The sequence below is a fragment of the Xiphophorus hellerii genome, chromosome 1 (assembly GCF_003331165.1).
Source record: "Xiphophorus hellerii strain 12219 chromosome 1, Xiphophorus_hellerii-4.1, whole genome shotgun sequence".
NCBI classification, from domain to species: Eukaryota; Metazoa; Chordata; class Actinopteri; order Cyprinodontiformes; family Poeciliidae; genus Xiphophorus; species Xiphophorus hellerii.
In genome coordinates, this window is record NC_045672.1 from 7,900,433 (window position 1) to 7,926,150 (window position 25,718).

At 39.8% G+C, this 25,718-nt stretch overlaps 1 protein-coding gene across 1 annotated transcript in view; it reads left to right on the plus strand.

Annotated features, from left to right (window-relative positions):
* The first annotated feature begins 1,242 nt into the window (after positions 1-1,242).
* The window catches only part of cep104 (centrosomal protein 104), a 39,120-nt gene continuing 14,644 nt past the window's right edge, over positions 1,243-25,718 (plus strand). The window contains exons 1-13 of the mRNA XM_032570452.1: positions 1,243-1,438; positions 1,833-1,999; positions 2,872-3,045; positions 3,715-3,853; positions 4,246-4,308; positions 6,420-6,496; positions 7,248-7,416; positions 11,518-11,673; positions 11,792-12,016; positions 12,738-12,953; positions 13,770-13,937; positions 18,852-19,025; positions 23,943-24,119. Coding sequence (XP_032426343.1) covers positions 1,887-1,999; positions 2,872-3,045; positions 3,715-3,853; positions 4,246-4,308; positions 6,420-6,496; positions 7,248-7,416; positions 11,518-11,673; positions 11,792-12,016; positions 12,738-12,953; positions 13,770-13,937; positions 18,852-19,025; positions 23,943-24,119 — 1,851 coding nt within the window. The 5' untranslated portion in view covers positions 1,243-1,438; positions 1,833-1,886. The remainder of the gene's footprint in view (positions 1,439-1,832; positions 2,000-2,871; positions 3,046-3,714; positions 3,854-4,245; positions 4,309-6,419; positions 6,497-7,247; positions 7,417-11,517; positions 11,674-11,791; positions 12,017-12,737; positions 12,954-13,769; positions 13,938-18,851; positions 19,026-23,942; positions 24,120-25,718) is intronic.

Sequence of the window (25,718 nt, forward strand, 5' to 3'; positions counted from 1 at the left end):
TATTAAGTGTGATAAAATATATATTTTATAAAATATATATTTTTTTTATATATATTTTATATACAGTATATGACTATGATATCATAGATATCATAAAATATCTATGATGTTGTAATTATTGTGAAGCATTTGTCTCAGTCAGGATTATTATAAATGCTATAAATAAACTTTAGTATACTTTTAGTCTGGTCAAGTCAGTTTGCATATTTTGTTTATGTTTACTTTATGTTTGTGTTTTGCATAAAATAGGTCATGTTTGTATTGTTGTCTGCCTTAGGAGAACTGACAAAAATTATCTTTGTGCCAACTCTGTCATATTAGCATAGATTTTTATTTCTGACATGTTGCTTAATATGCATTGTCCAATTTTTTAAAATTATTTCAATGTAAAAAAAAAAATATTTAATTACATTACAGATGGATGCCAGTGTTTACTTGTCAGATGTATTCCATTGTTGACATATAACATTTCAAAAATATGAATATATACAGTACAGACCAAAAGTTTGGGCACACCTTTCTAATTCAATGGGTTTTCTTTATTTTCATGACTATTTATAAGGCAAGAAATCCCACTTATTAACCTGACAGGGCACACCTATGAAGTGAAAACCATTTCAGGTGACTACCTCTTGAAGCTCATCAAGAAAATGCAGAGTGTGTGCAAAGCAGTAATCACAGCAAAAGGTTGCTACTTTGAAGAAACTAGAATATAAGGGCTATTTTCAGTTGTTTTACAATTTTTTGTTTAGTGCATATTTCCACATGTGTTATTCATAGTTTTGATGCCTTCAATGTGAATCTACAATGTCAATAGTCATGAAAATAAAGGAAACTCATTGAATTAAAAGTTGTGTCCAAACTTTTGGTCTGTACTATATATATATTTTCTCACATGCGCAGTAGGTCAGCCTCAAAGGATTCTTCTTCTTCTCCTATGGCTTGTTATGGCAGTTTACACACTTTGCGTATTACCGCCATCAACTGGACGGAGATGTAATTTCAGAAATTAATTTTTCCTCTATGTCTTCAAATAAAAAAAAAAAAAAAAAAAAAAAAAAAAAAAATATATATATATATATATATATATATATACATATTTTAATTTGAAGACATAGAGGAAAAATTAATTTCTGAAATTACATCTCCGTCCAGTTGATGGCGGTAATACGCAAAGTGTGTAAACTGCCATAACAAGCCATAGAAGAAGAAGAAGAAGAATCCTTTGAGGCTGACCTACTGCGCATGTGAGAAAAGCTTGTTGTCAGCGTTGGTATTGGAGATGAGATGGGAGTGCGATCCTTCATTAATACGGTAATGTTGCTGGTAAGATGTCTCCAAAACCCCCAACAGAAGGTCTTTATACATCTAGCTGTGCGCTTACAACGAGTTGCAAATAAAGACTCGCCTCTGTCAGTCTTATTCTCATTTTAGCCGGGTAAGTCTTCTGTACAATACAGGTAATGTGAGACTAAATGACGTTTGCTATGTTGGCAGATGAAACGATTTTAAGTCAGCGAAAACGTGTCGTTTATTGTGTTCAACAATGTTAGCTATAGCTAGTCTGTGTTGCCTTCATGAAGAGAAATTCTGCATGTAAATGTCACGTAAACTGGTTTGGGTATGCATCTGACAAGCTGGATCCACTCTCCTGTCAACCCAAAAGTTGTCTTTCTTTAATATTTTCTAATGTATTTACACAATTATGAAATTAGTTGAAATATGTTAAATGTAAAGATATATAATTTTATCAAATTATTTGAGCCCAACAGAATTGTTCAACCAACACTTACACGTGGAGCTTTACACTGTTTCTTTTGTTTATATTTTAGCAACTCCTTTGAACAACAATAGAAAAAAAAAATCTCCTAGTGTTTGTCAGAGGAATGCCAAAGAAGACAGAATTCACTGCGGTCACCTCTTCAAGTCATGAGGATAATTTCAGTGCCAAGGAGCTGATGGTGCATGCACCCACTGTCAGTGGTTGGAGATCCAGCAGGTAATTTGAACCAGGAGGTCTCTTTCCAGAAACGTAGTTAATCTCTGATGTATTTTTCATTTAAGCTACCTAGGCCTTAAAGCATAAACCTTAGATTTTGATAGCTTAGCATGGGTACAGAAACCTTGCTCATCTATTCCTCCCTATGAAATAAAATTGGTCTTGACTGGCCATATCTATCTACTTTTAAAATGATAGCTTATTCAATTTTAACAGTACCTATATGTCTTACTGGTAAATAAGAAATCTCTGTGGTCCTCCAAAGGTAACCTTGTAGTTTGAAGAAAATGTATCATTTACGTGAACAAACTAGAATCAGAGTCAGACAAATAAGATTTAAGCCAGCCTAGTCCTGTTTCTTTGACACCTACAACATGTTCAAGCTTTTCAAAGAGAATTTTGTGATCTATGTGTCAAAGGCAGCACTGAGCTCTAACAAAACCGGAACACAGACATGTCCAAGCAATGTGCTTGGATACACCACTATGTAAACCGCTGGCTTTATTTACCCCACTTGCTCATCATGTCAGTGACTGTAAGTCAGCAGTCGTCTCCATGATTAGTCCTTACAGCATTATCAAAATCTACAGAAATAAATGCTTGTAGTAAACCGCTCTATTTGTAACAAGTGCATAAATGGGTTTCACTTTCTACATTGAAATACCATTATTGCTATGAATTTCCATCTCGGTGTTAGATACTGTAAAATTCAAGATGATGATCATTAAAGCTATCACATAACTTTGTTTTCTTAAAAATATGTTGACATAAGGTTTTATTATTTACGTAATAGCATGTTGTTTTCTCAAGTTGCTCTTTAATCTACCTTTTTAAACGGAGCCTAATATTTATATGTACCCAAATTTCTACAGACTGTGCTCGTATCCTCAGCACCTCACCCTCCAACTGGCGGAGAGATGTAGAATAAGAAAGTTGCAATTGCTGGCTCACCAGTACATGATCCCAGCCAAGGTTGAATTTCATGTTGGCGACAGCCTGCCTGAAGCCAGCCCTCCAGGATTCCCTGGACAGTTTCACAGACTTGGGTAAGACCTCAGACTTTACCAGGCTTAATTCTGACAATTTTATTGAGCATGCACAGTTTGGAAGATTCCACAGTTTTCCAGATCTTCTTTTTTTTCATTCAGGCCATTTTCATGTTGAAATGCCAAAAATAAAATAAAAAAAAATAAACACACTAAAACTGGTGATTTTTGAAATTCCTGCCAACAAAATAAAGGCACTAACGTCCATAAACTATCCTTTGAAGAATCTGCATTCAGCAAGGGGTCACTTATTGTTTAAGTGTTAAATATTGTGCAATCGCACTGATCTAATTTAGTCCAGATGCAAAGAAACCTGCAAAATGGCACACTCTGAAAATCAAGAGCTAGTTTCAGCACTGCATTATTTCAGGATTTACAGAACCAAGTCCAGCAGGTCAATATGAATCATTTCTACTCAAAGTGTTATAAAAACTACATAAAATTAATTCTGGAAAAATATTAAATGAAAAACTGTGTGACCATTCAATCACAGCAAATGTGGATAATCACAGCTGATGCACACCAGCATTACATGATGGTCATTCACTGGGAAATCATAATGGATTTATTTATTGAATGATTGAGAACAAATTAATGAATTGACATTTGTATTCTCCAGCACCTGTTCAAAGTATGATCTAACATAACAAAGTTGCACTTTTCCAACAGGTATGTGTCTTTATCGGATAACGAGAAGACTGGCTTCAAAGCCCGGGAGCTGAAGTCGGTCCACGTTGATGCCGTCGGAACGTATCTGAGAATAACCCTCCACAGGAACCATGCCAACCGTTACAATCGCTACAATCAGGTAATCTGTTGGGGCATTTCTTCCAGATCAGAAACCAAACTACTGGGGTTGCTTTAGGTTGGTTTTCATTTCGGTTCTTTACCAGAGGTAAAAAAAATTTTTGCACAGTATCTTTTTCTTTTTTTAAAAAAAAAAAAGACTTATTTACTGATCTTAACTGAGGTAGTTGAGGCCTGCAGTATTTAAAATTAGCTTCTTTTTTTTTTAAAACCTCAGTAACGAGTTAATGGAGTAATTTTGGGAGGTGGATCAGTCCTGGGAAGATTCACTAGTTTTTCATGTTTCCTTCATTTGTGGAGAACGGTTCAATGTGTTTCATTTGAGGCCAGAATTCCCCAAAAAGGACTTTTTAATTCTTCTCAAACTGATGCCAATAAATCTGACTTCTTCAGGTTGCACTGGTCGCCATCAACGTTCTGGGAGACCTTTTGGACAGTATCACACATCACACAGGGGTAAGTGAACAGTCTCCTCATTTCTCTCTGTGCTGAATTTACATTTGCACAGCAGAAGGGGGGGCTGTTGAGCTGACTTTCGACTCTCAGCATTGACTTGTTGGGCAGATTAAATAGATATTTTTTTTTTATATACAACCATAGACCAAACCCGTGACACATTTCAAATTTTAATTTTGCAATGTCAAGAAATCTTTCTTTCATACTTTATTACTTAACATTAACATAATGTTGGTCAGTTTAGCACTGTTTCTTTTTTTTAACTTAACAGCAGAAGCCATTAAGTTTGAGATATTCCTTTTTTGTTTTGCAAAAAAGTAATTGCAGATAACTGACAGAATACAGCAGGATGTTGGTAAAGGGGACTCACAAAATCAAGACTCGCACAACATATTCAAATGAGTTATTAATTTAACATTTTGGCTCAATTTTCAAAGTATTTATTAGTCAAGGCTCTGGCCCAACTAAACTTCACAAGTGCCCAAACTTATTTGTACAAGTGTTTATGTATGTCATCCGTGTAGTAATGAGACACAAAGAGAGGGCACTATGTAATCAAACAGGAGACCTTCAGTTGGTGAGTGTAATCAGATAGTCCTGCAGATGGACGGCTCCTGGAGGAGCGAGACTGCCTTAAAACACACACACGCGCATGTACACGCAATAACACACAGAAACGCAAGGAAAGCGTGGACTCTTCTTGCACAGATTCCAGTGAACAAGCCGTGCATTGTTGCTTCTTTAATCCGACTGAGCACCTTCATCACAGCAATGTTCTTGCCTGTTGGCCACAGCTGGGTCTCCTGGAGTCTGCGTTATGTTTGTTCTGGATATTGAACCTGTGATGTAGATGTGTAAAACAAGGATTATTTACTTCTTGGTTAAACTAAATTTGATTAAGAGCATCTCATCTATACCTTATCTAAAGTCAGCACTCCTTTCTTAATGAGTGTGTTAAAGCGTTGTTATTTACAGAATAATGCAAAGTTGGCACTTAGAGCAACTTTGCATTAATAGTGTCATTATTTACCAAATGACATTTCATGACAACAGTCATAGACATTCATAAAGACGCCTTCATATTCCACAGGTGTTATGTCATGTTTATGACGGTGTCATGTCGGTCTCATACACACCCCGTCAAATAAAGTGTTATCAAAACGGTTTCTGACACAGCAACACGCTCCTCTACTTTACGTTAAGCGATTACAATCTCTTCCTTTATGTTCCTTCACACGAAACAGTGGCCTTCAAAAACTTGTAGGCAAGTGTCCACTTTGACTAGATCTGCTGTTGTCACTTAAGGCTTTACTGGAAAGTTCTTGTTCTAACTTTTTTTTGTACTTCAAAGTTTATTGAAGTGCAATAAACTTTGTTCCATGTCATGAGAGCAGCTTTTAAGATGAGATATCGGAAACATTTCAGCAAACGCTGCTTTGTTTGTGTAATTATTTCAAAGCATTTGAAGGACTGAGTAGGGATCTATGTGTGTGTTTATGTGTGCACAGTAGTGTGTGTTCTAACAGAGCTTTTCAAAAGTACTTTTATGCCATGAACATTTTCTTACAAAACCACAAACTTCAGCTTATTCCGTTGGGATTTTCTTTGATCAACCAAGATAAGGCAGTTCATAACTGCGCAGTGGAAGCAACAAAATGCATTGTTTTTAAAATTTGTTACAAATGCTTGTAAAGCAAGGAAAGTGTCCCACTGAGTCAGTACTTTGCAAAACGTATTTTTGATGTAGTTGGAGCATTTGAGTATGCATTGGGAATCAGATTTTCCCATATAGAGATTTATCATTTTTTTCCATTCAACATGCTCAGTCTGATTGAATGGAACATCACGGTGTAACGTGAACGCCAATTTTCAAGTAATTCAACACATTTTCAATTGCATTTAGGGCTGAACTTTAATACATAAATACACCTTATGTATTAAACCCTGAGTTTGACACGCGAAACTAATAAATAAATTGATCTTAACCTTTTGTTGTTGGTTTAAATTAGGGCTCTTTATAACAGGGAAAACACAAACCTTAGCCCTGCACATTACAGAAATAAGTGTGCAGCCAATCCACTTGTGTAATTTGTCCATCTGTTTACCCCCAGCCAAGCAGAGACCAGCTGATTGAACTGTACCTCAACAGTACCCAGCAGGAAGCTGCCCTGGACACGACTTTCATGGGGTGAGACTCGACCGTTGAACCCTGGTTTTTTTTGTCTTGTGACAATAACACAGTCCACCAAAACCATTCAGTCTGGGAGACAACCAGTAAGCCATCCAGGGTCACATACGTTTGAGGACAATGCAGGTAGTCTGTTTGTGCGAGGAAACAAAACCCATATTTAAAATATATGCAGATGTACTTACTTCTTAGCATTTTAATCTTTGTAAATGATGCAATTAGATTGTTTTTACATACTTTGATCAAGAATTGTACAGGAACCTTCTGGTGATTGTGATAAAAATAAGGTACAGAAAAAATGTTTACATCAGAGCGCTGCAACAAGCAATCCTGTCAAATAGAGAATAATTTACTATATTTATCACAGACCGTATGATAAATACATCCATCCATCCATTTTCGTACACCCTTGTCCCCAGTGGGGTCTGGAGGGGTGCTGGTGCCTATCTCCAGCGAACGTTTTGGGCGAGAGGCAGGGTACACCCTGGAAAGGCCCCAGTCTGTCGCAGTTTGATAAATACATTTTCTATGAATATTCATGGTCTTGTTGCATGTCTTTGATCATAAATTTAGTCTCTGTGGGGTCACCGATGCATTATTACCTGTGGAGATGCAACTTTTTATACAAGCGATCTCAGTCTTTATTTTTTTTAGCAATCTTTACCAAAGAGCTACCAAGAGATTAATTGATAATAACGTAAACTGAATTCCTACTCCAATCATGCATTTTCATGCTTTCTTTCACATTCAGCAAATGTTTATCAATCTCCCAATTTGATGATTTGGCCTTCGACATGTACCAGGATCCGGAGGTCGCTCACATCATTCGTCTCTTGGACCAAAAGAAGCAAGCCGTTGTCCGACAGGAGAACTTTGAGGAGGCTAAGAAGTTGAAGCAAGCCATCGCAGACCTTCAGAAGGTAGATTCAAAAATGTTTTATTCACTTTACATTAAGTAGAAGAAGTATTCGTAGTGCAGTCAGCATGCTAGACATGAAATTCACAGAGTATAAGAGCTTGGAGTGAAAATATCTTGAGAGTAAAACAAAGATGTGAAAGAAAACTGCAGGGCACTAATTTTATTTTTTTTACAGAAAAGCAACACACTTTTACACTTCTTCACAGTAACATAACATTAGAATGATACAAATCTTATTTAGAACTTTTATCCATTGATTCTGGATTGTTTTGATTGTTACAAATAGAAATTAGCAAATTAAAACAAGCTTTTTTTTAGCTAGCCAATAGACAGTTTTTGGGAATAAGTAATTCTGTATTTTTTTTCTCTCTTTTAGCTATTTGCATACTCATGTATACGCACACGTACATATATACACAGCTAAGGTTAAGGAAAAGACACAGTAGGGAACGCCCTCTTTAGGGCTCTGTAGCTTAGATAGAGGCCTGCAAAAGGAATCAGAAACTGTTGTTAGGTCCCATTTGCTGTGTTGTCCCGTAAGGAAAGCATGGTGATGGGCCAGCGCTGCATTTTGGTCTCAATAAATGGAATTGATGAATTCAACTCACTGACTCTTCAACCTCATAAATTATAAACCTACCAGGAGAAAGGATAATCTCCAACACAGTGTAGAGCAACAGGATGGGGAAGAACAGCAGTGCAATAATCTATTCTCCATTTACCTGTAGAAAATGATTCTCTGTCCAACTGCATTATTGTTATTATTGTTCTATGCCACACAGACATTAGACCTTGTTGGTGCAACTTATGTTCTTGGACCAATAACAGAGTCCTAGTATTACATTAAACAACAGGTCAGAAAATTAAAACATGTTTTAAACTAATAAATAAATCATTTATATCCACATATCACCAGCTAGACCTTTTCACATTAACTCATTATGTTTTGTCTCCTGAAAATCTCAATTATTCTGCAACTTTGTCTCTATTTGTAACAGAAGCTGTTAAACATTGTTCAGATACCTGCTACAGACCCTCTTTGTGTTCAGCGTTACCATGCAGACCATGAATTCTTAACAAGCTCGACAGCTGCTGTCAGGATACCTGGGCAGTGTGTGTCCAACTCCCAGTTGAAAGGCTTTTTGTAACCAGATAACACACAGTCTTACAAATGCCAGTCGCTTGTTAGCATGGCACGTTAGCATCGTGGGCACAAGTTAGTCATGCTGAAAATCCCCTATCGTCACACCCTCATGATGTCGGAGTTATCCATTATGTAGCATCTGAGAATATATGAATAAAACACACAACAAACTGACTTGCTCCGTTTCTTCCATCATCAAAAATTCAGTTTATCGTCACAGGAACATTTTTCAGAAATAAAACGATTACAAATAATTACCAAGTAATAAGAGTAGATGTGTGTTTTTCTGTCTCCAGGAGTGACAGAACTCCTAAAACCTCAGACATACTGAACTTTTTTCTGCAGTCGCATTTAGAACCGATCCCTCTCGTAGTGAGTGAGGCTTGAATGTAGACCTGTGAAGACCGTGTTGGCTGGCACCTCGTTAGCAGCTTTATTCACCTCGAAGGAATTTCCGTGCGCAGAAATTTCATGTCCAACTCACTGGAAGCTGTTGTCAAGTTTCCACACTGTAAGTCTCAAGGTTTTAATATCTGACACTCCTGCTTTTTTTTTTTTTTTTTTTTCTGAACCAGGGCTGGAGTATCGCCTGAGGCATTTGAACTGACCATGTTAAGATACACTTACAGTGTAAATGTTTTGTAGAAAGAAAACATTTACACTTTAGCCACTGAGGTGTACTAATAAGTATTTAAGTTAGACATTGAAAAGCGTAAGACACATCGGACAGTTGAGCACAATCTAATGACTTATTCCAATATAATGAATGGAAATTGTCTCAATACCTCCATTAAAAACTATTCCCAGACTAAGTAAGAAGTAGAGCAAAACATGCGATAAATGTTTTAGTGCCTATAAAAAATTTACTCTACATCTTTTTGTTTAGTTATTGATCAAGTCCAGAGGAAGGACGAACCAGTACAAGATTCTCTAAATGTGAGAGAAATGCCCTTCGTTAAAAATACAACAGTATTATAATACATGCAAAAAAAAAAAAGAACCTTACATTTAGGATATATTGTTTCATTTAAAACTGAGGAGAAACAATTATTGCTAGTGCAGCTAATATAGTGCAACACTGATTATTGCAGTTTTATTAGTGGTATTTAAAACAGATTTATTTTGATACAGAGTATTAGCTGGACATTTAGTCAGACTGTCTGCTCTGGTAGCTAAGCTGCAATTGGCTGCTTAACAGACAAGCCACTCTGAAATGCAGTGTGAGCGACTGTCTGCATTCCCTACATGCTCATGCAGGAGAAGTGAATGCTGCAAGTCAGCGACTTGATTTTTTGTCCTTTTTACCAGTTTGAATCATAAACTGAACTTGACTGCGTTGTTAAATAACCAGGATCAGTTGAAATAGATGCAGATTGGTTTGAATTGACTTTTTTTGGTAAAGTGTTTTGAGATTGTATGTTGTGAATTGACACAAAATATATGAATTGAGTTAAATCGACTACTGCTGTTTTAAAACTGCAAGCCCTAAAAAGAGTGATAAGTGGTTCTCCTTTAGTTTTCTTACCGTAACTTTTTTGTTTTCTTGGCGGCTATTGAGATCCACAATCATCTACATTTGTCTTTCTTATAAGCTAGGGGGAATGTGGCATTCTTATTTCTTCCAGGTCACTGACAATATGCAAGGGAAGGTGGGGGAGGGGCACCAGTGTCACTCCTGCCGCTCTAGCACTCATCCTGTCCTCTTATTAAAGGATTTTTTAAGCACTGGAACAGTATTATGACAATTTGGACACCTGTTACCAACCCACATGTGGTCCAGACCAGAAGATGTTAAGACAATAATAGAAACACAATGTAGACTAGCAAAAAAGAAAAAAAGTGTTTCAAGCTCCATTGGAAGATTAAAAGGAGTACTTAAGCCCCTAATGATTTAGACCAGGGGTCTCAAACTCCAGTCCTCGAGGGCCGCTGTGCTGCAGTTTTTAGATGTGCCACAGGTACAAAACACTGGAATGAAATGGCTTAATGACCTCCTCCTTGTGTAGATCAGTTCTCCCAGCCTTGCTAGGCAAGGCAAGGCAAGGTAACTTTATTTATATAGCACCTTTCAGCCAAAGACAATTCAAAGTGCTTGTACAAAGAAGTTAAAAACAACATACAACAGAATAAAAATAAACAAAATAAACATTACAAATTTGAATATAGTTAAAAATAAAAAAAAATAAGAATAGGCAACGTCAAATAAGAAGGTTTTTAACCTTGTTTTAAATAAACTCAAGGTAGGGGCAGTCTTACAGTGAGCAGGAAGCTTATTCCAGAGTGTTGCTAATGACCTAATTATTCTATTCAGGTGTGGTGCAGCAGAGGCACACCTAAAAGTTGCAGGACTGCGGCCCTCCAGGACTGGAGTTTGAGACCCCTGATTTAAACCCTTGTAAGAAATGGGTTTAAAGTAAGATTTTAACTTAATCCACATGTTTCTCCTGATGTTGATGGCAAGGAGCCCTTCCAACCTCAAAGACATGCGACCAAAAATACATAGTCAAAATACCTGCTAAAAGTTGGTCAATAAATAAAAAAACGGGTTTGGTTGATTCCATTGATTGTTGAGAAGGTCATTACTAAATTATTCAACATGCCCTTTTTAAATAAAATGTAAATCAAAGATCAAATATGCTTTTTTTTGATTCCCTTCTTATATTGTTTTGCATTCATTACACAGATTGCATTTCCTGTCAGAAACAAAGTTCTTGGTTGACTGAAAATAATTTTAAATCTACATCCACTGGAGGTATCAATACTTTTGGGCTAAACTGTATAGGTTTAATTATCCTTTTTATAACATCTAACAGTTCAATAAAATAGTTATGCAATAAAACCCATTAAACGTGGGAAATCTGAAACCAGTTGCATTATATAAAAAAGCAGGTCTCTTTATGAACTTTATAAACATGCTGGAAAAGATGCTGAGTCTCCCAGTGATTTGGGCTCTTCCAGGTTGGAGAGCGTTTGGCCCGATATGATGTGGAGAAGAAATGTGCGATTGAAAAGGAGAACTATGACCTGGCCAAGACGAAGAAGGAGCTCATGGACGAGTACAGGAAGAGCGTCTACCAACAGCTGGAAGTTCACAACCTGCTGGACATGACGATGGTCAGTCTTAAGCAATTAATCATGCCCCAGCTACATAGTAGACACCAGTGGATTGTGATGGGAAACAAGGTTTTTAAAGTTTCCATAAATGATTCTGTCTCTTTCATGGCGTCATCAGATCACCAAGACCTCAAACGTGTCCTCAGCCCAACGTCCTCCACCTCTTCTGCCTTCTCCTGCTGATGGTTCAACCCTCACCAAGCCCCTGTTGTCCACAGATGACATTAGGAAGGGGAAGAAACTAAACGCTCATAATCAGCAAACAGCCACACAGACTGTTGTACCCAAACCTAGCGGTCAGCCTGACAAATCTGTCACCCCTGCTTCCCTCCCTACCGTTAACGTAAGTATTTTTCCACATCGAAATTGTTGTTAGCCACATTGTTAATTAGCTTCTAAAAAAAAAAAATCCTCTATGAAACCATTTCCTAAGAGGATCAGTGTTTTCTTTAGAATAATCCAGCGGTATTTTCTTCTTTACACACACATTCCTGTAAACATACCTAAGCTCGGAAGCACCTTTGGAACACGTCTCCTGACTAAACCTGAGCAGTGCTTGAACCCAGAGCACACAGGGAGATTATGACCAGCAGGGGTCTGTATGCTCTACTCACCACCTACTAAGGCCAGACCTACTGCAGGTTTGGGTTTCACTATTTAATTAAAAGCGTGCAACAGTTGGCTGACTCTGGCGGCTGCCAACCTGGCCTCAAGGCAGTGCTTTGAGACTTTTGTTAAGCAGTAGGGTGCCAGTTGGCCCAGAGGCACAAAACGCAGAACTTTCTGGCTAGAGCTCTGGTTTGTATCGAGGGTGGCAAACGGTCATTGTTGTACGAATGTTGAATGATACTGAATCTCTCCGGTGATCAAATGCTAAAGTTGTTGTTTGCAGAGATGACATTTTTGACCTTTTAAACCCCCAGACAGACAGGCTTCTGAGAAATGCATTCGGTTTTAAAATATTTTCATTTCGTAGAAAATGAGTGACAAGAATCAAACAGTGAAATACTTTCAGGCACAACATTTCAGCTGAAATGTTTACGTTTTTTGCTTTCTGCTGACAGATCACCGGTGTGCCTTATGATGAGAGGCCCCTGCCAGCACTTCAGCGAAAAGATAGGGCAGTGGAAAGCATCCAGACGCCATCAGCGGGGAACTCCCCTAAATCTGACATGTTAAGGTCTCCACGTGGTCCTGACCTGAGCGGAGAGCCAGAGCCCCTGACTGAGAAGGCTCTGAGAGAGGCTGGCCTCCCTATTGAGGCCTTTGGAGAGAGTCTGGTAAGAATGTCATGAGTTCAGCCATGGGCAGTTAAGCTGGGCTGATTTCAGTGACCCTTTTAGTTTCAGCTGATGAGAAAAAACTTGCTTTGGTGTTTTTAAACCGTCCCCCAGAATGGCACCTTGAAAGAATATTCAGATTTTGAGCTTTTCCAACTTTTATCGTTGACAAAAGCTTAAGAAGTAGTAGTTCTTACAAGGTTCCAGCTGGTTTTTGAAATCAGAATTAAGTTTTACGGTCAAGGTTTGTACATGCCCTTGCTGATGCTGACATCAGCCCAATAATCATAAGACCTCTCCTGCCTTCTGGAATCATTCACATGAAGCTCCCATTAAAATTTTACATTGTAAAGGATGGGAAGCTTACTTATTAATGAGTCATTTTTTGACACTTCTGTTTTCGTATTTTTAGGGTTTATGGCCCTAAACGTTTGATTAGCTTGATGACCAAGCATACACTGTGTTTACAATAAAGGCAATGTGATATGTAATTTTTTTATTATTATTTATTTTTTTTCCATTTTAAGGTTTTGATCCATGGTGTATGTAGTGCATTATAATTGATTTAAGAAAGATTTTTAAAAGGTGAAACATGAGAGAAATTTCAAAACATTGGGTGCTATCATTGCTTTGTGTTCTTTCTGGAGTTTCCTTGTTACCCATTAGCTGTATTTTTAAATCATTCCTGTGAAGAAATGTATTTAATTTCAAATTTAAGGGTACCGCTATATGATGTGCTTGACGAAAAGCATATATTTTATGGATAAGGTGCAGTGTATCTACTGTACGATACCAATGAAAAACATGCTTTCTCAGGTGGCTGGTGCATATTCTAAGACCTGGTGCTACAGAGAGGACGCTCTGCTTGCTGTGCACAACAAACTGCTGGAAGTAAGCGCCACAACGCCCAAAGACGAGCTGAGAAACACTATAAGAGCGGCAGTCTTTCTGGTTAAGAAGGCCCTTCTGGATAAAGTTTCATCTGTGAGTCAATTCACTTTAAAGAATATTGCTTTGATACAAAATGCAACTCTGTTAAAAGACAGTGGATCATAGAAAAGGCAGTATCTTAACATGCAGTATATTAATCTGCAATACCTCTTATTACTGACTACAGGAGGGCTACTTATTTTCTCTGAGAATATTTTCAGTCATCATAGTACCGTAGTACCGTTTTCCCATCTCCGGCAAAACTTCGAACACGTCCCGGGGGAGGTGGGGGACATGGAGTCTGAGTGGACCGTGTTCTGTGCCTCCATTGTCGAGGCGGCCGATTGGAGCTGTGGCCGCAAGGTTGTCGGTGCCTGTCGCGGCGGCAACCCTCGAACCCGCTGGTGGACACCTTCGGTGAGGGATGCCGTCAGGCTGAAGAAGGAGTCCTATCGGGCCTTTTTGGCCTGTGGGACTCCGGAAGCAGCTGATGGGTACCGGCGGGCGAAGCGGCATGCGGCTCGGGCGGTTGCTGAGGCAAAAACTCGGGCGTGGGAGGAGTTTGGAGAGGCCATGGAGAAAGACTTCCGTACGGCTTCGAGGCGATTCTGGTCCACCATCCGGCGTCTCAGGGGGGGGAAGCGGTGCAGCACCAACACTGTTTATAGTGGGGATGGTGTGCTGCTGACCTCTACTCGGGACGTTGTGGGCCGGTGGGCAGAGTACTTCGAAGACCTCCTCAATCCCACCAACATGCCTTCCACTGAGGAAGCGGAGCCTGGGGACTCTGGGTTGGGCTCTCCAATCTCTGGGGGCGAGGTCGCCGAGGTGGTTAAAAAGCTCCTCGGTGGCAGGGCCCCGGGGGTGGATGAGATCCGCCCGGAGTTCCTTAAGGCTCTGGATGTTGTAGGGTTGTGTTGGTTGACGCGACTCTGCAATGTCGCATGGACATCGGGGGCAGTTCCCCTGGATTGGCAGACTGGGGTGGTGGTCCCCCTGTTCAAAAAGGGGGACCGGAGGGTGTGCTCCAATTATAGAGGGGTCACACTCTTAAGCCTCCCTGGCAAGGTCTATTCAGGGGTCCTGGAGAGGAGGGTCCGTCGGATAGTCGAACCTCGGATTCAGGAAGAGCAGTGTGGTTTTCGTCCTGGTCGTGGAACGCTGGACCAGCTCTACACCCTCGGCAGGGTCCTGGAGGGTGCATGGGAGTTTGCCCAACCAGTCTACATGTGTTTTGTGGACTTGGAGAAGGCGTTCGACCGTGTCCCTCTGGGAGCCCTGTGGGGGGTTCTCCGGGAGTATGGGGTACCGGGCCCTTTGATACGGGCTGTCAGGTCCCTGTATGACCGGTGTCAGAGTCTGGTCCGCATTGCCGGCAGTAAGTCGGGCTCGTTTCCGGTGAGAGTTGGACTCCGCCAGGGCTGCCCTTTGTCACCGATTCTGTTCATCACTTTCATGGACAGAATTTCTAGGCGCAGCCAAGGTGTTGAGGGGATCCGATTTGGTGGCCTTAGGATCTCATCTCTGCTTTTCGCAGACGATGTGGTCCTTTTGGCTTCATCAGATCGTGATCTGCAGCTCTCGCTGGAGCGGTTCGCAGCCGAGTGTGAAGCGGCCGGGATGGGGATCAGTGCCTCCAAATCCGAGGCCATGGTCTTGAGCCGGAAAAGGGTAGAGTGCCTTCTCCGGGTCAGGGGGGGTGTCCTGCCCCAAGTGGAGGAGTTTAAGTATCTCGGGATCTTGTTCACGAATGGGGGAAGAAGGGAGCGGGAGATCGACAGGCGGATTGGCGCAGCGTCTGCTGTCAAGCGGGCGCTGTACCGGTCCGTCGTGGTGAAGAGAGAGCTGAGCCAAAAAGCGAAGCTCTCGATTTACCGGTCGATCTACGTTCCCACCCTCATCTATGGTCATGAGCTTTGGGTCATGACCGAAAGAACGAGATCGCGGATACAAGCGGCCGAAATGGGTTTTCTCCGTAGGGTGGCTGGGCTCTCCCTTAGAGATAGGGTGAGAAGCTCAGTCATCCGGGAGGGACTCAGAGTAGAGCCGCTGCTCCTTCACATCGAGAGGAGCCAGTTGAGGTGGCTCGGGCATCTGGTCAGGATGCCTCCTGGACGCCTCCCTGGTGAGGTGTTCCGGGCACGTCCCACCGGGAGGAGGCCCCGGGGAAGACCCAGGACACGCTGGAGGGACTATGTCTCTCGGCTGGCCTGGGAACGCCTCGGGATTCCCCCGGAGGAGCTAGAAGAAGTGGCTGGGGAGAGGGAAGTCTGGGCCTCCCTTCTGAAGCTGCTACCCCCGCGACCCGACCTCGGATAAGCGGAAGAAGATGGATGGATGGATGGATGGATCATAGTACACATTATTTGAATAAATGCCACGCAAGAACAAAACAAAGTACTGATTTGTTCATTGGTCAACTAAATGCCAGTTTACGACTAAATGGATATAACGATACTGAAACCAAGAACCATAATGTTACTTATTCAGCTTTAATTATTGTTAGAAATGGGCCTGCTAGTATATTGGCCTTAGCAGCTCTAACCAGGTTCCAAAGTTCCCCAGAAACCCGGTGAGCCTGCCAGCAGTGCACACCAAAGGAAAACTGGATTCTGGAGCAGAGACCCCACCTCTGCTGCCTGCCATCTGTCTTTCCCCTCCCTCCTTTTCCTAACTCCGCGTGGCAACGATGAGAGGCGCCGGATCGGACATGCTCCACAAGCGACTGCTGGTGGATTTGTTGGGCAGCGTACAGTATTATAAGACCTCTATATGACAGGAGAGGGGGGCAAAAAGATGATATTAGATTGTGAGAGATTATGACATAAAAATAGTCTGATGACCTCTGATTAGTTTTTTTCCATTTATCAAGCACACACATAAAACAAAGAGAACAATTGTTGGCAATATTTACATAATAATGTAATATTTACATACTAGCAAAGATAAACATAGTTGCAAGTGTAACCTTCCTTGCTCGTCACAGCACCAGTGTAACCTTGCTCGCTTGGTTGTTTGTCACCTTCCTCACTAGTATGACACAGAACAAAACACTCTTCACAATGTGACTCCTAACTGTACGCAAGCATTTCCTCAGAATCCTGGTGGGGGAAGCCGTGAGAGCGCCTGAAGGACCCGTTGCATGCAGTCACTCATCACACCACTAGGTGGTTCTAAACATATGCATGGATTAAAAATCTCATTATAAATACATACTATTATTATTATTATTTTGGGTAAAATACACACACTTTTCTCTCTGTTATGCAGTATGAAGCAACTCTCAGATTTACTTTACCGTTTTTAAAGTAGCATATAGAATTTCAAAGACTAAGAAATGACAGCTACTTCACTAATTGTTCTTAACAAATCTAATCCATCGCACCATGTTTTTCTGTAAAGTTCAGATTGCAGTCTCAGCATAAATATTAACCTTTCCGTTTTGTGGGTTTCGACCATCAGAACCAACCAGTCCTTCAGCATCCGTGGATCAGGTTGAAGCCATTTTCAAGTGACGAACTAATCACTTTTAAAGTGACTTATTGCTTTGCAGAATTAGTAAAAGTTATGTCATTAAAGATATTTTTCAGTCCTTTGTAAAGCTCTAAAAAGAACAGGTTATTGTTGAGAACATACTTGTGTATTGGTTGAAGTAGCTACTTCTACCTTTATGCTAGGACTGGACAATAAATCAATAACAATACATATCGCGTCAGACGCGTGATCAATATCAATCGATAATATGTCCAATGATTTCGCTGAACTCCGATTCAGAAACGCACAGCGTTCTGGGAGATGTAGGCAGAGGACAGGCTTTAGCCACTCAACGTCTCACAGCTTATAAACGTGAGTGGCATCAAATAGCTAACTTGCTCTTTGGTGAGCTAGCAACAACCTGATGAGTAACTTGAGCAGCTGCTGCTTCAGGTTTCGCCACCATGCCTCATAACTGCTTAAAAAAAACACAAAAAAAAATCAGTTTCGTGGAGTGAAAGGAGAAAATGTGTACAGCAGCTCGAGAGGAAACTGGAAAAAACAGGAAAAGTCACATTGCCAGTTTGGCAGTATTTCAGATATTTAAGACAGAAAACTAATCAGTAATTATTGATATCATCTGATAGGAAACACTTACGTCGTGGTATATTTTTCAGTTATATCATTCAGCCCTACTTTGCACTATAAACGGTGTATTTCCCGCAAAATAGTGCCACATAGCAGGATTAATGGCAAAAGAAGAGTTGTGTGGGAAGTGTAGTTTTCATAGGAAAATATTAGAATACAGACAGTGTTTTAAGAAATGCTGTTTATATTTCTGACTAGTTAAACATTCTGTAATATTTTCTCCCAACCCAAGGCAAGTCACTGTATGCTAAATTTTTTGCAAAAAATTCCATAACTTCCTGGTGTAAGCATCACATTGATGGTTAAAGGCTTTGTGCACACTCATGCTGTCAACATACTTTCTGTGCCACATGCAAAACATTTCACACAAGCTGCTTTATTAAAGCAGGAAATTTGACAAGCTCGACTTTGTATCCATTCTGTGGAAGCTGATTCCAGCGTTTCCTGGTGACGAAAAGGGCGGTGAAATTATAATTGCACTGATTTATTTCGTACTGATCCAGAAAACGCCTTTAAAGATCATTGAAAAGTCTTTCTCTTACGCACATTGCTGTCCCCGATTCTATTTTTTTGGCTATTCCTGCATAATACCTCAGTAATTTTTTATCTCTAAAGCTACAGTGTGAATTGACATTAATAAGCAGAGAAATATTAAATTTAGTCATTATTTCAATGCTTAGTTGCCTTTTTTTCTTTGTATTTTCCTTCCTTTTAAGCTTTTATTAAATAAATAAATACCAAACACAGCTGTGAAATAGTTTACTCATTTCAAGTTAATAATTCTTTAAGATATTTTAAAAATAGCTCACAAAGTTTTAAGCCTAACCTGTCTGGTTTCTACCTCAGGTTTTTCACGCCTCGCTGAAGTTGCTCCGGTTGATGCTGAGCCAGCTGATCCCAGGTCTGGGCCTGGGCCGGGTTGAGGTGACCCACTGCCTGGAGCAGACCTTACCTAATTTGCTGGCGAGGACGGGAGACTCCCCTAACCGTCTACGGGCGGCTGCCATCGCCCTCATACAGGTAATATGACACTCCAAGTGATGTGTGTGTCTAGTTTACAGAACGGGTTGGTGTTTTGCATCTATTGAGCATGTTTTTCTGACTGTTCCGTATCTGTATTTTTCAAGCCTGAGTTGTTTTCTTATGTTTTCATCCATCTATACCAAAGTCAAATATCATATTTGTCGTTTCCCGACAAATATGGAAATGACAAACACAAGGCTTTTCCTTGTGCTTCCAGAACACAAGGAAATGCAAAAGATAACCTGTGTGACTGATTGGCAGACATTCCGCTTGCAGTTTCTAACCATAGTTGGCTAAATCCGTTTCTCTTGGAAGCAAAGGAAAACCGTGCGACCCTTATTTCAGCCAGCATACTGGCAGTGCAGAGCAGCTCGAGAAATCTTTTGTTCACTCTTCCATTTTCACTGAGCTCACATCAAAAATATTAACATGTAGGAATAGCAGGCGATTTCTTTCAGTTGTTCTTCATGACTTGTTGTTTAGAACCTCAGTCTGCTATTGCATGCATTACACCTTTGATAAAGAGAGCTAGTAATCTAGTTTTACTGGTTTTTATTCTGTAGTAACAGTCATTTCACTGGTTTCAACAATTTTGTTGAAATCAGAAAATGTGTTCTTGTTTCTATTTTCTTTTGTGTTGCTGGGAAGAGGTACGTTTTGTGCGTCCGTTGTGGTTTGTTTGAGTCGTGAATGTTTGGAATGAGTCGGTGCACTTGTTGATGTCATTTTGTGACTCAAAAGAGGCCTGAAGGCCTGTTGATCTTCCTCTTGAGAGCAACATTAAGATCTCGAGAGGAAACTCGGATCTTAATGTTGCTATGTATATGGATAAACAGGATCGGATTGCTTTAAAAGTGGCTGACGAGCTGCTTTCTAGGCCCAGTTGATGCTCGTTTTCAATTGTCCAATATCCCAGCTCCTCCAGTGGGAAAGCGAAGAAGCTGGTGGGATGTGGGCAGAACTGCTTTTAGGTATGCATGATTGGAATATCCAGAAACCACAATTAAAGTGTCAGGATAACAGTGTGAAGCTGGTTAACAGTAACAAACGGTTCCTTCAGGGCCCTCTGGGTGAAATCTCTGGAAGGAATGTAAACACCACCAGCAAAGCTGTGAATTCTCGTGGCTAATGGAAGGACTGAGATTTCACAATAGTTGTAGCTCTGTCAACAGAGACGTGTTACAAATGTCCATCATCTATGTTATTACTGGAGCTCCCGTCTCTTTTGTCTACACATAAAGACACCGGCCCATCAAGCCGGATTACAGAGTCACTGATGTTGTGGTGGAGCCAGGTTTCAGTCAAGGCAAAAACTCACAAGTAACATATTTTGTACTGTGTGTTATTACATTAGCATTATGACTTATTGTCGAAGAATAAATGTAAAGCAATACTCTAACTGGTTTGTGAGGTTTCGCTTGAAGCCGCTCTCAGATCCCTGCCGTGTTGGAACATTTCTAAATGCTGGTATAATCGTTTCTGTCCGTCCTTCTCCAATAAGCTGGACATTTCCTACATAATTTTACTGTATCCTATTTCCCACCAGTGTATAAAATTTCACAGACCAAAGTGTTTCCCAATTCCCAACAACGGTTGGTCACATAAGAACGTGTGATCAAGAGCTCTTCTCCAGACTAGTGGTAGCTGATCTGGATTCATTCGCTGCTCTTGATTGAAATGTAAGTTATGCTTGACATTGTTCAGTAGAAGATTTTGTCACTTTTTTCCTTCCTTATTTGGAGAATCAGACTTTCCGTTGTTCAATACTTTCTGAAACACTTTGTGTTTTATTGGAGTATATTTTGTTGGCATTGCATGCAAAATGTAAAAGCATGCTACAGTGCGTTCCATTTTCTACCAAAGACGAGCCGACCACAACAGAGATGAACTTGGTTTTGCTTTTGTTACTGTATTATTACTGTTGGTGAACAACATTTTTGAGCAATCGATGTATTGTTTAACAGGATTATTTGAGAGCTCATTTGAGTGTCATTGCTGAATTTCAGAAATGTTGTTATCAAACCAGGATTCCAATACTAAGGCTCTTCTTGTTCATTATGCTTGAATTTTAGGCTTGTCTAGGTTCTTATGTTGTACAACTACTAGAGTGAGCAGCTCAAATTTGTCAATCCTTATAACTTTGTTCCAACAGATAAAGATATTTCCAGTCTACTATCCACAACAATTTAAAATTTTTAACTTTCTAAAATTGTACAGTGAAGCTAAAAAGGAGCTTTGTTTTTAATGTTAAATTCTTTGAATGAAATATTGATTCATTGTGTTTTTCTACATATAGACTAAAACAAAAACAAGCAAGCAAAAACTTCTGAGTTCAGTAGTAGTGCCAACTGCCTATTGTGCAGGATATCAAACCTTTTTGCCTTAGCTGGTTAATGGCTCAGGCTATCTGCTCAGGTAGAGCCAGCAGTCAGCTGCTTAACAGACTCGCCACTCATGGCTCACCAACTATATCTGTAAAAAAGGTGCAAAATTTATAGCAATCTTTAGTTTCCAAGCAATGACTGTTCATATTTTTTCAGACTGGAAAATGCTACCAAACCGCCCAGGTTTTCCTTTCTTGTAACCGAGAATCAAGCATGGTGTTTGTCAGTGCCTTTTTTCTGCTGTGACTAGCTCTCTGGTAGCGTGCCATTCCAAGGCCGTGACTTGTCTTCCTGCAGTGAGGTATGCCAATGATCTGGTCAGGAAGAGAGCTTTACATCAATGTATGAGCCCATTCTTTTATGAGCACGAGAAAATTTGCAGAATATGCTAAACGTAAACAAGAAAGTAATGCTAACATTCAAATTTTTAAGCCAAATGATAGCTGGTAGCGTGCCATTCCAAGGCCGTGACTTGTCTTCCTGCAGTGAGGTATGCCAATGATCTGGTCAGGAAGAGAGCTTTACATCAATGTATGAGCCCATTCTTTTATGAGCACGAGAAAATTTGCAGGATATGCTAAACGTAAACAAGAAAGTAATGCTAACATTCAAATTTTTAAGCCAAATGATAAAACAGTTGCTTAGCAAAAATTTATTGCTTTCTTCAGATTTCAGTTTGTGTTCATCTAAAAAAAAAAAAAGAAGCTTACTGTAAGTATGATTCATTTCTTGCCTCAGTGTCTCCATCCTGTGCTTCGGCCTAATAAACAGTAAGAGGCAAATAAGGAGGTGTAGTCATGGTCTCTAAACAAGCTTGGGGTTGTTTTCTCCCTGACTCCCCACACTGCCTCCTTTAACTATAATTGGGATCAACTGGAACTGTGAGTTCATCAGAAAGCTGGATATAATTTTCTGTGCCAGGGTGAGACTAAAATGTTTGCAGGTTTGAGCTTGGAGAGATGGCGTGTTGTGTAGAGTATAGAGTGCTGTGAAAAAGTATTTTTGCAGATTTATCCCGTTTTAGATTCATTTGGTACTGAAATGATTCTGGTCCTCAAACAAATAACCTGAGTTAAGAGAAAAGGCTAGCCAAGCCGATCTGGCCCTATGCAAAAAAAGTGATTATCCCACTCGTTAAATCAGGATTTGTAGTTGTGATTAAGTGCAGTTTGTGGTAAGCAGAGTTGAATTTTGTCAGTTGCACACAGGCCTGATTACTGTCAGACCACTAAAATAAAGAAATTACTTCAAAAAATTTCCGATGGCCCTCTAAATTTTGGCCAATTATTCTGAGGACTGGCAAGAAAATAAATCTTGTTAAAAGTTTCATTACGTTTCTAATAATACTTATGCCGCAATTCAGAAAAGGAAAATTTTACAGGCAGTAGTAATGTGATGGGCTGAGGCTGCTTTGTTTTAATTGAGGATCATTATATTCTGCTCCAGAAGATGAATGTCTATCCATTAGTTTGTGATCAAAGGTACAAGCTCACATGGATTATGTAGAAGGAAAGCAATTTCATGTACACTACCTCTAAATGGCCAAAAAGAACAGAAAATCCTTGTTTTGGAGGGGCCTAGTTAAAGTTAGAACCTAAATTCTATCGAAATGCTATGACTTGATGTTAGACTAGGTATTCATACTGAAAAGCCCTACAATGTGGTTGACTTAAATCTGTTCATTGAAGAATAGTGGGTTGAAACTCCTCAGCAATATGAAAGATTTGTAGCCAGTCATCCCACGTTTTTGATGGCAAATGTTCCTGTCAGGAGTGATAAATCTCATTATTTGGTTTAGGAGCAGTTGCCTTTTTTCACACAGAACCAGCTATGTGCAACAAGACACACAGCCTGAAAAAAGGCACATAAAGATGACTTAAAAAATAGTTGTCTTTAATAAGAGATGATCATTTTCTCTCAATAAATGGAAAACAAAAATTTGAAAGCAACTTTTTTTTGTATTAATAATGGTAATAAAGTTTGTGTGATTATTTGAATTACTGAGGTGTGACAAAAATAAATCTCTAAGGGAAGAAATATATTTTTTATGGCACTGAATATTCTTGCCTCTTGGGGTCTGTGGCGGTGAACTCATTCAAGGGTGTGAGCGTACGAGAGGGAGTGTTTCCTTTAGCTCAGCAGCTCACAGACATTACCAAGCCTGTCTGCGTTCTGGGTTGGTTTCTAATGTCTCATTAAAACTTTGATTATTTCTTTGCTTGACAAAACACAAAATTCACTATTTGTGTCTTGGATTTCAAATACATGTGCAGTAGATCTTACTTTAGTCGTCAACAATGAGAGGGGGTTTTAGCAGAGCCTTCTTCTGCACATTACACTTGGATTATCTGCCATGACTTGTCGACTTACAGGATGCTTGTGTTGAAAGATAAATTGCTATGTGGCATCAAACAAGTATTCACCAGGAGCTTGCAGGATACATTTTACCTAATAAAACTCTGTAGGTCTACAAGCGCATCGGCTAACCTCAACAGTGTAAATCTCATTCTTCCTCTTGTCTTTTGCTTAGGAAATTGCTGTTATGAAGGATGTCAGAGCCTCACAGGTCATCCCCAGTGAACTAGTGAAGCCTTTCAAATCCAACTTCCCCCCTCGTCTGGCTCAGAGTCGGGCTGAACTGCTCGAGAAACTTCTTGTGGAACTGGGCACAGACAACTCTGGCTTCACCCTAGAAAATGTCATCACGGTAAAGAACCAAAATAATAATAATAATAGAAGTTTGTCTTGTGTTTTGAGTTTTTATGTAATCTTGAATTATTTGAAGTGACTGAAGTTTACGTTAAACGAGTGTTCAGAAGTCAGAAAACTCACATCAAGTTTAGAGTTTTAAAAAATCTCAATTGGAAATGACTTTTTTTCAGTACAGTTTGTTTTGCTTCCATATGTATACTAACAAACATCGGTTGCATGATAGTCTGTGACGAAAGCTTCACAAGAACAAGAAACGTTCTTCCCTTGTTTTGGAATAAATACTGAATGTCATTCACACATTTATGTCATGTAACGGTGGTGTGAGGTGGTGAGGCAGACGCAGCAGACCCAGGTAAAGTGAGAAATGACGGTTTTAATGATAAATAAGTCCAAAATAGTCCAAAAACAACCAGGCAGCACGACTGAGCAGAAGCCAGGGCTCAATGCCGGTAGCAACTGGTAAATTGACTGGACAACATGAAGGACTGAACGCACATAAGACGAGGACCCGACAAAGACGCAGACACACAGGTGGCATTAAATACACAGAGGGTAATCACAGAACGAGACACACCTGGGAACAATCAAGGGGGAGACAGGACAACACGGAGACTCAAAGACACAGAAAACTCTAAATAAACACAGAAAAACACAGATCCTGACAATTTATTTTAAGGACACAGTAAAGCATCGCTCTTACAGCATCAAGCCAATTCTAGTGTTTGCTTAGCATAAGTTCTTTACAGACCTCTTGCTCTGCAAAGCTGGTTCTTAATTTGTCATCAATCCATTGCAGATCCCAAGGAAAACACCACTTTGGTCAGGGACTAGAGTCAGGTTCTTGGAGACCTACAACTAATCAAAAAAATGTGACCATTATGTTTAACCATTATGTTCTGAGGTAGTTCCAATTTTAATCTCCTTAATCTGAAAAAACAAACAAACAAAAAAACAAAGCTATACAGAACAGACACAGCTGGAGTCAGAAAAACGTATCCTTTTTTTTAACTCCAGCTGTATATTTGAATATCACTGATTGCATAGCAAATGTAGGACAAAGCACCATATATTGCCTCTGACTCTTACAGCATCAAGCCAATTCTAGTGTTTGCTTAGCATAAGTTCTTTACAGACCTCTTGCTCTGCAAAGCTGGTTCTTAATTTGTCATCAATCCATTGCAGATCCCAAGGAAAACACCACTTTGGTCAGGGACTAGAGTCAGGTTCTTGGAGACCTACAACTAATCAAAAAAATGTGACCATTATGTTTAACCATTATGTTCTGAGGTAGTTCCAATTTTAATCTCCTTAATCTGAAAAAACAAACAAACAAAAAAACAAAGCTATACAGAACAGACACAGCTGGAGTCAGAAAAACGTATCCTTTTTTTTAACTCCAGCTGTATATTTGAATATCACTGATTGCATAGCAAATGTAGGACAAAGCACCATATATTGCTGCTGTAAGCTAGATTTCCAGCTGAAATAATAGGACTCAATTTGTAACTTCATAAAGATTATTGTGTTATTTACACTCACCTGCTTGCTTTTATAAATCCTGTTTGAAACAGTGCATGCAACTCCTGTTTGCAGA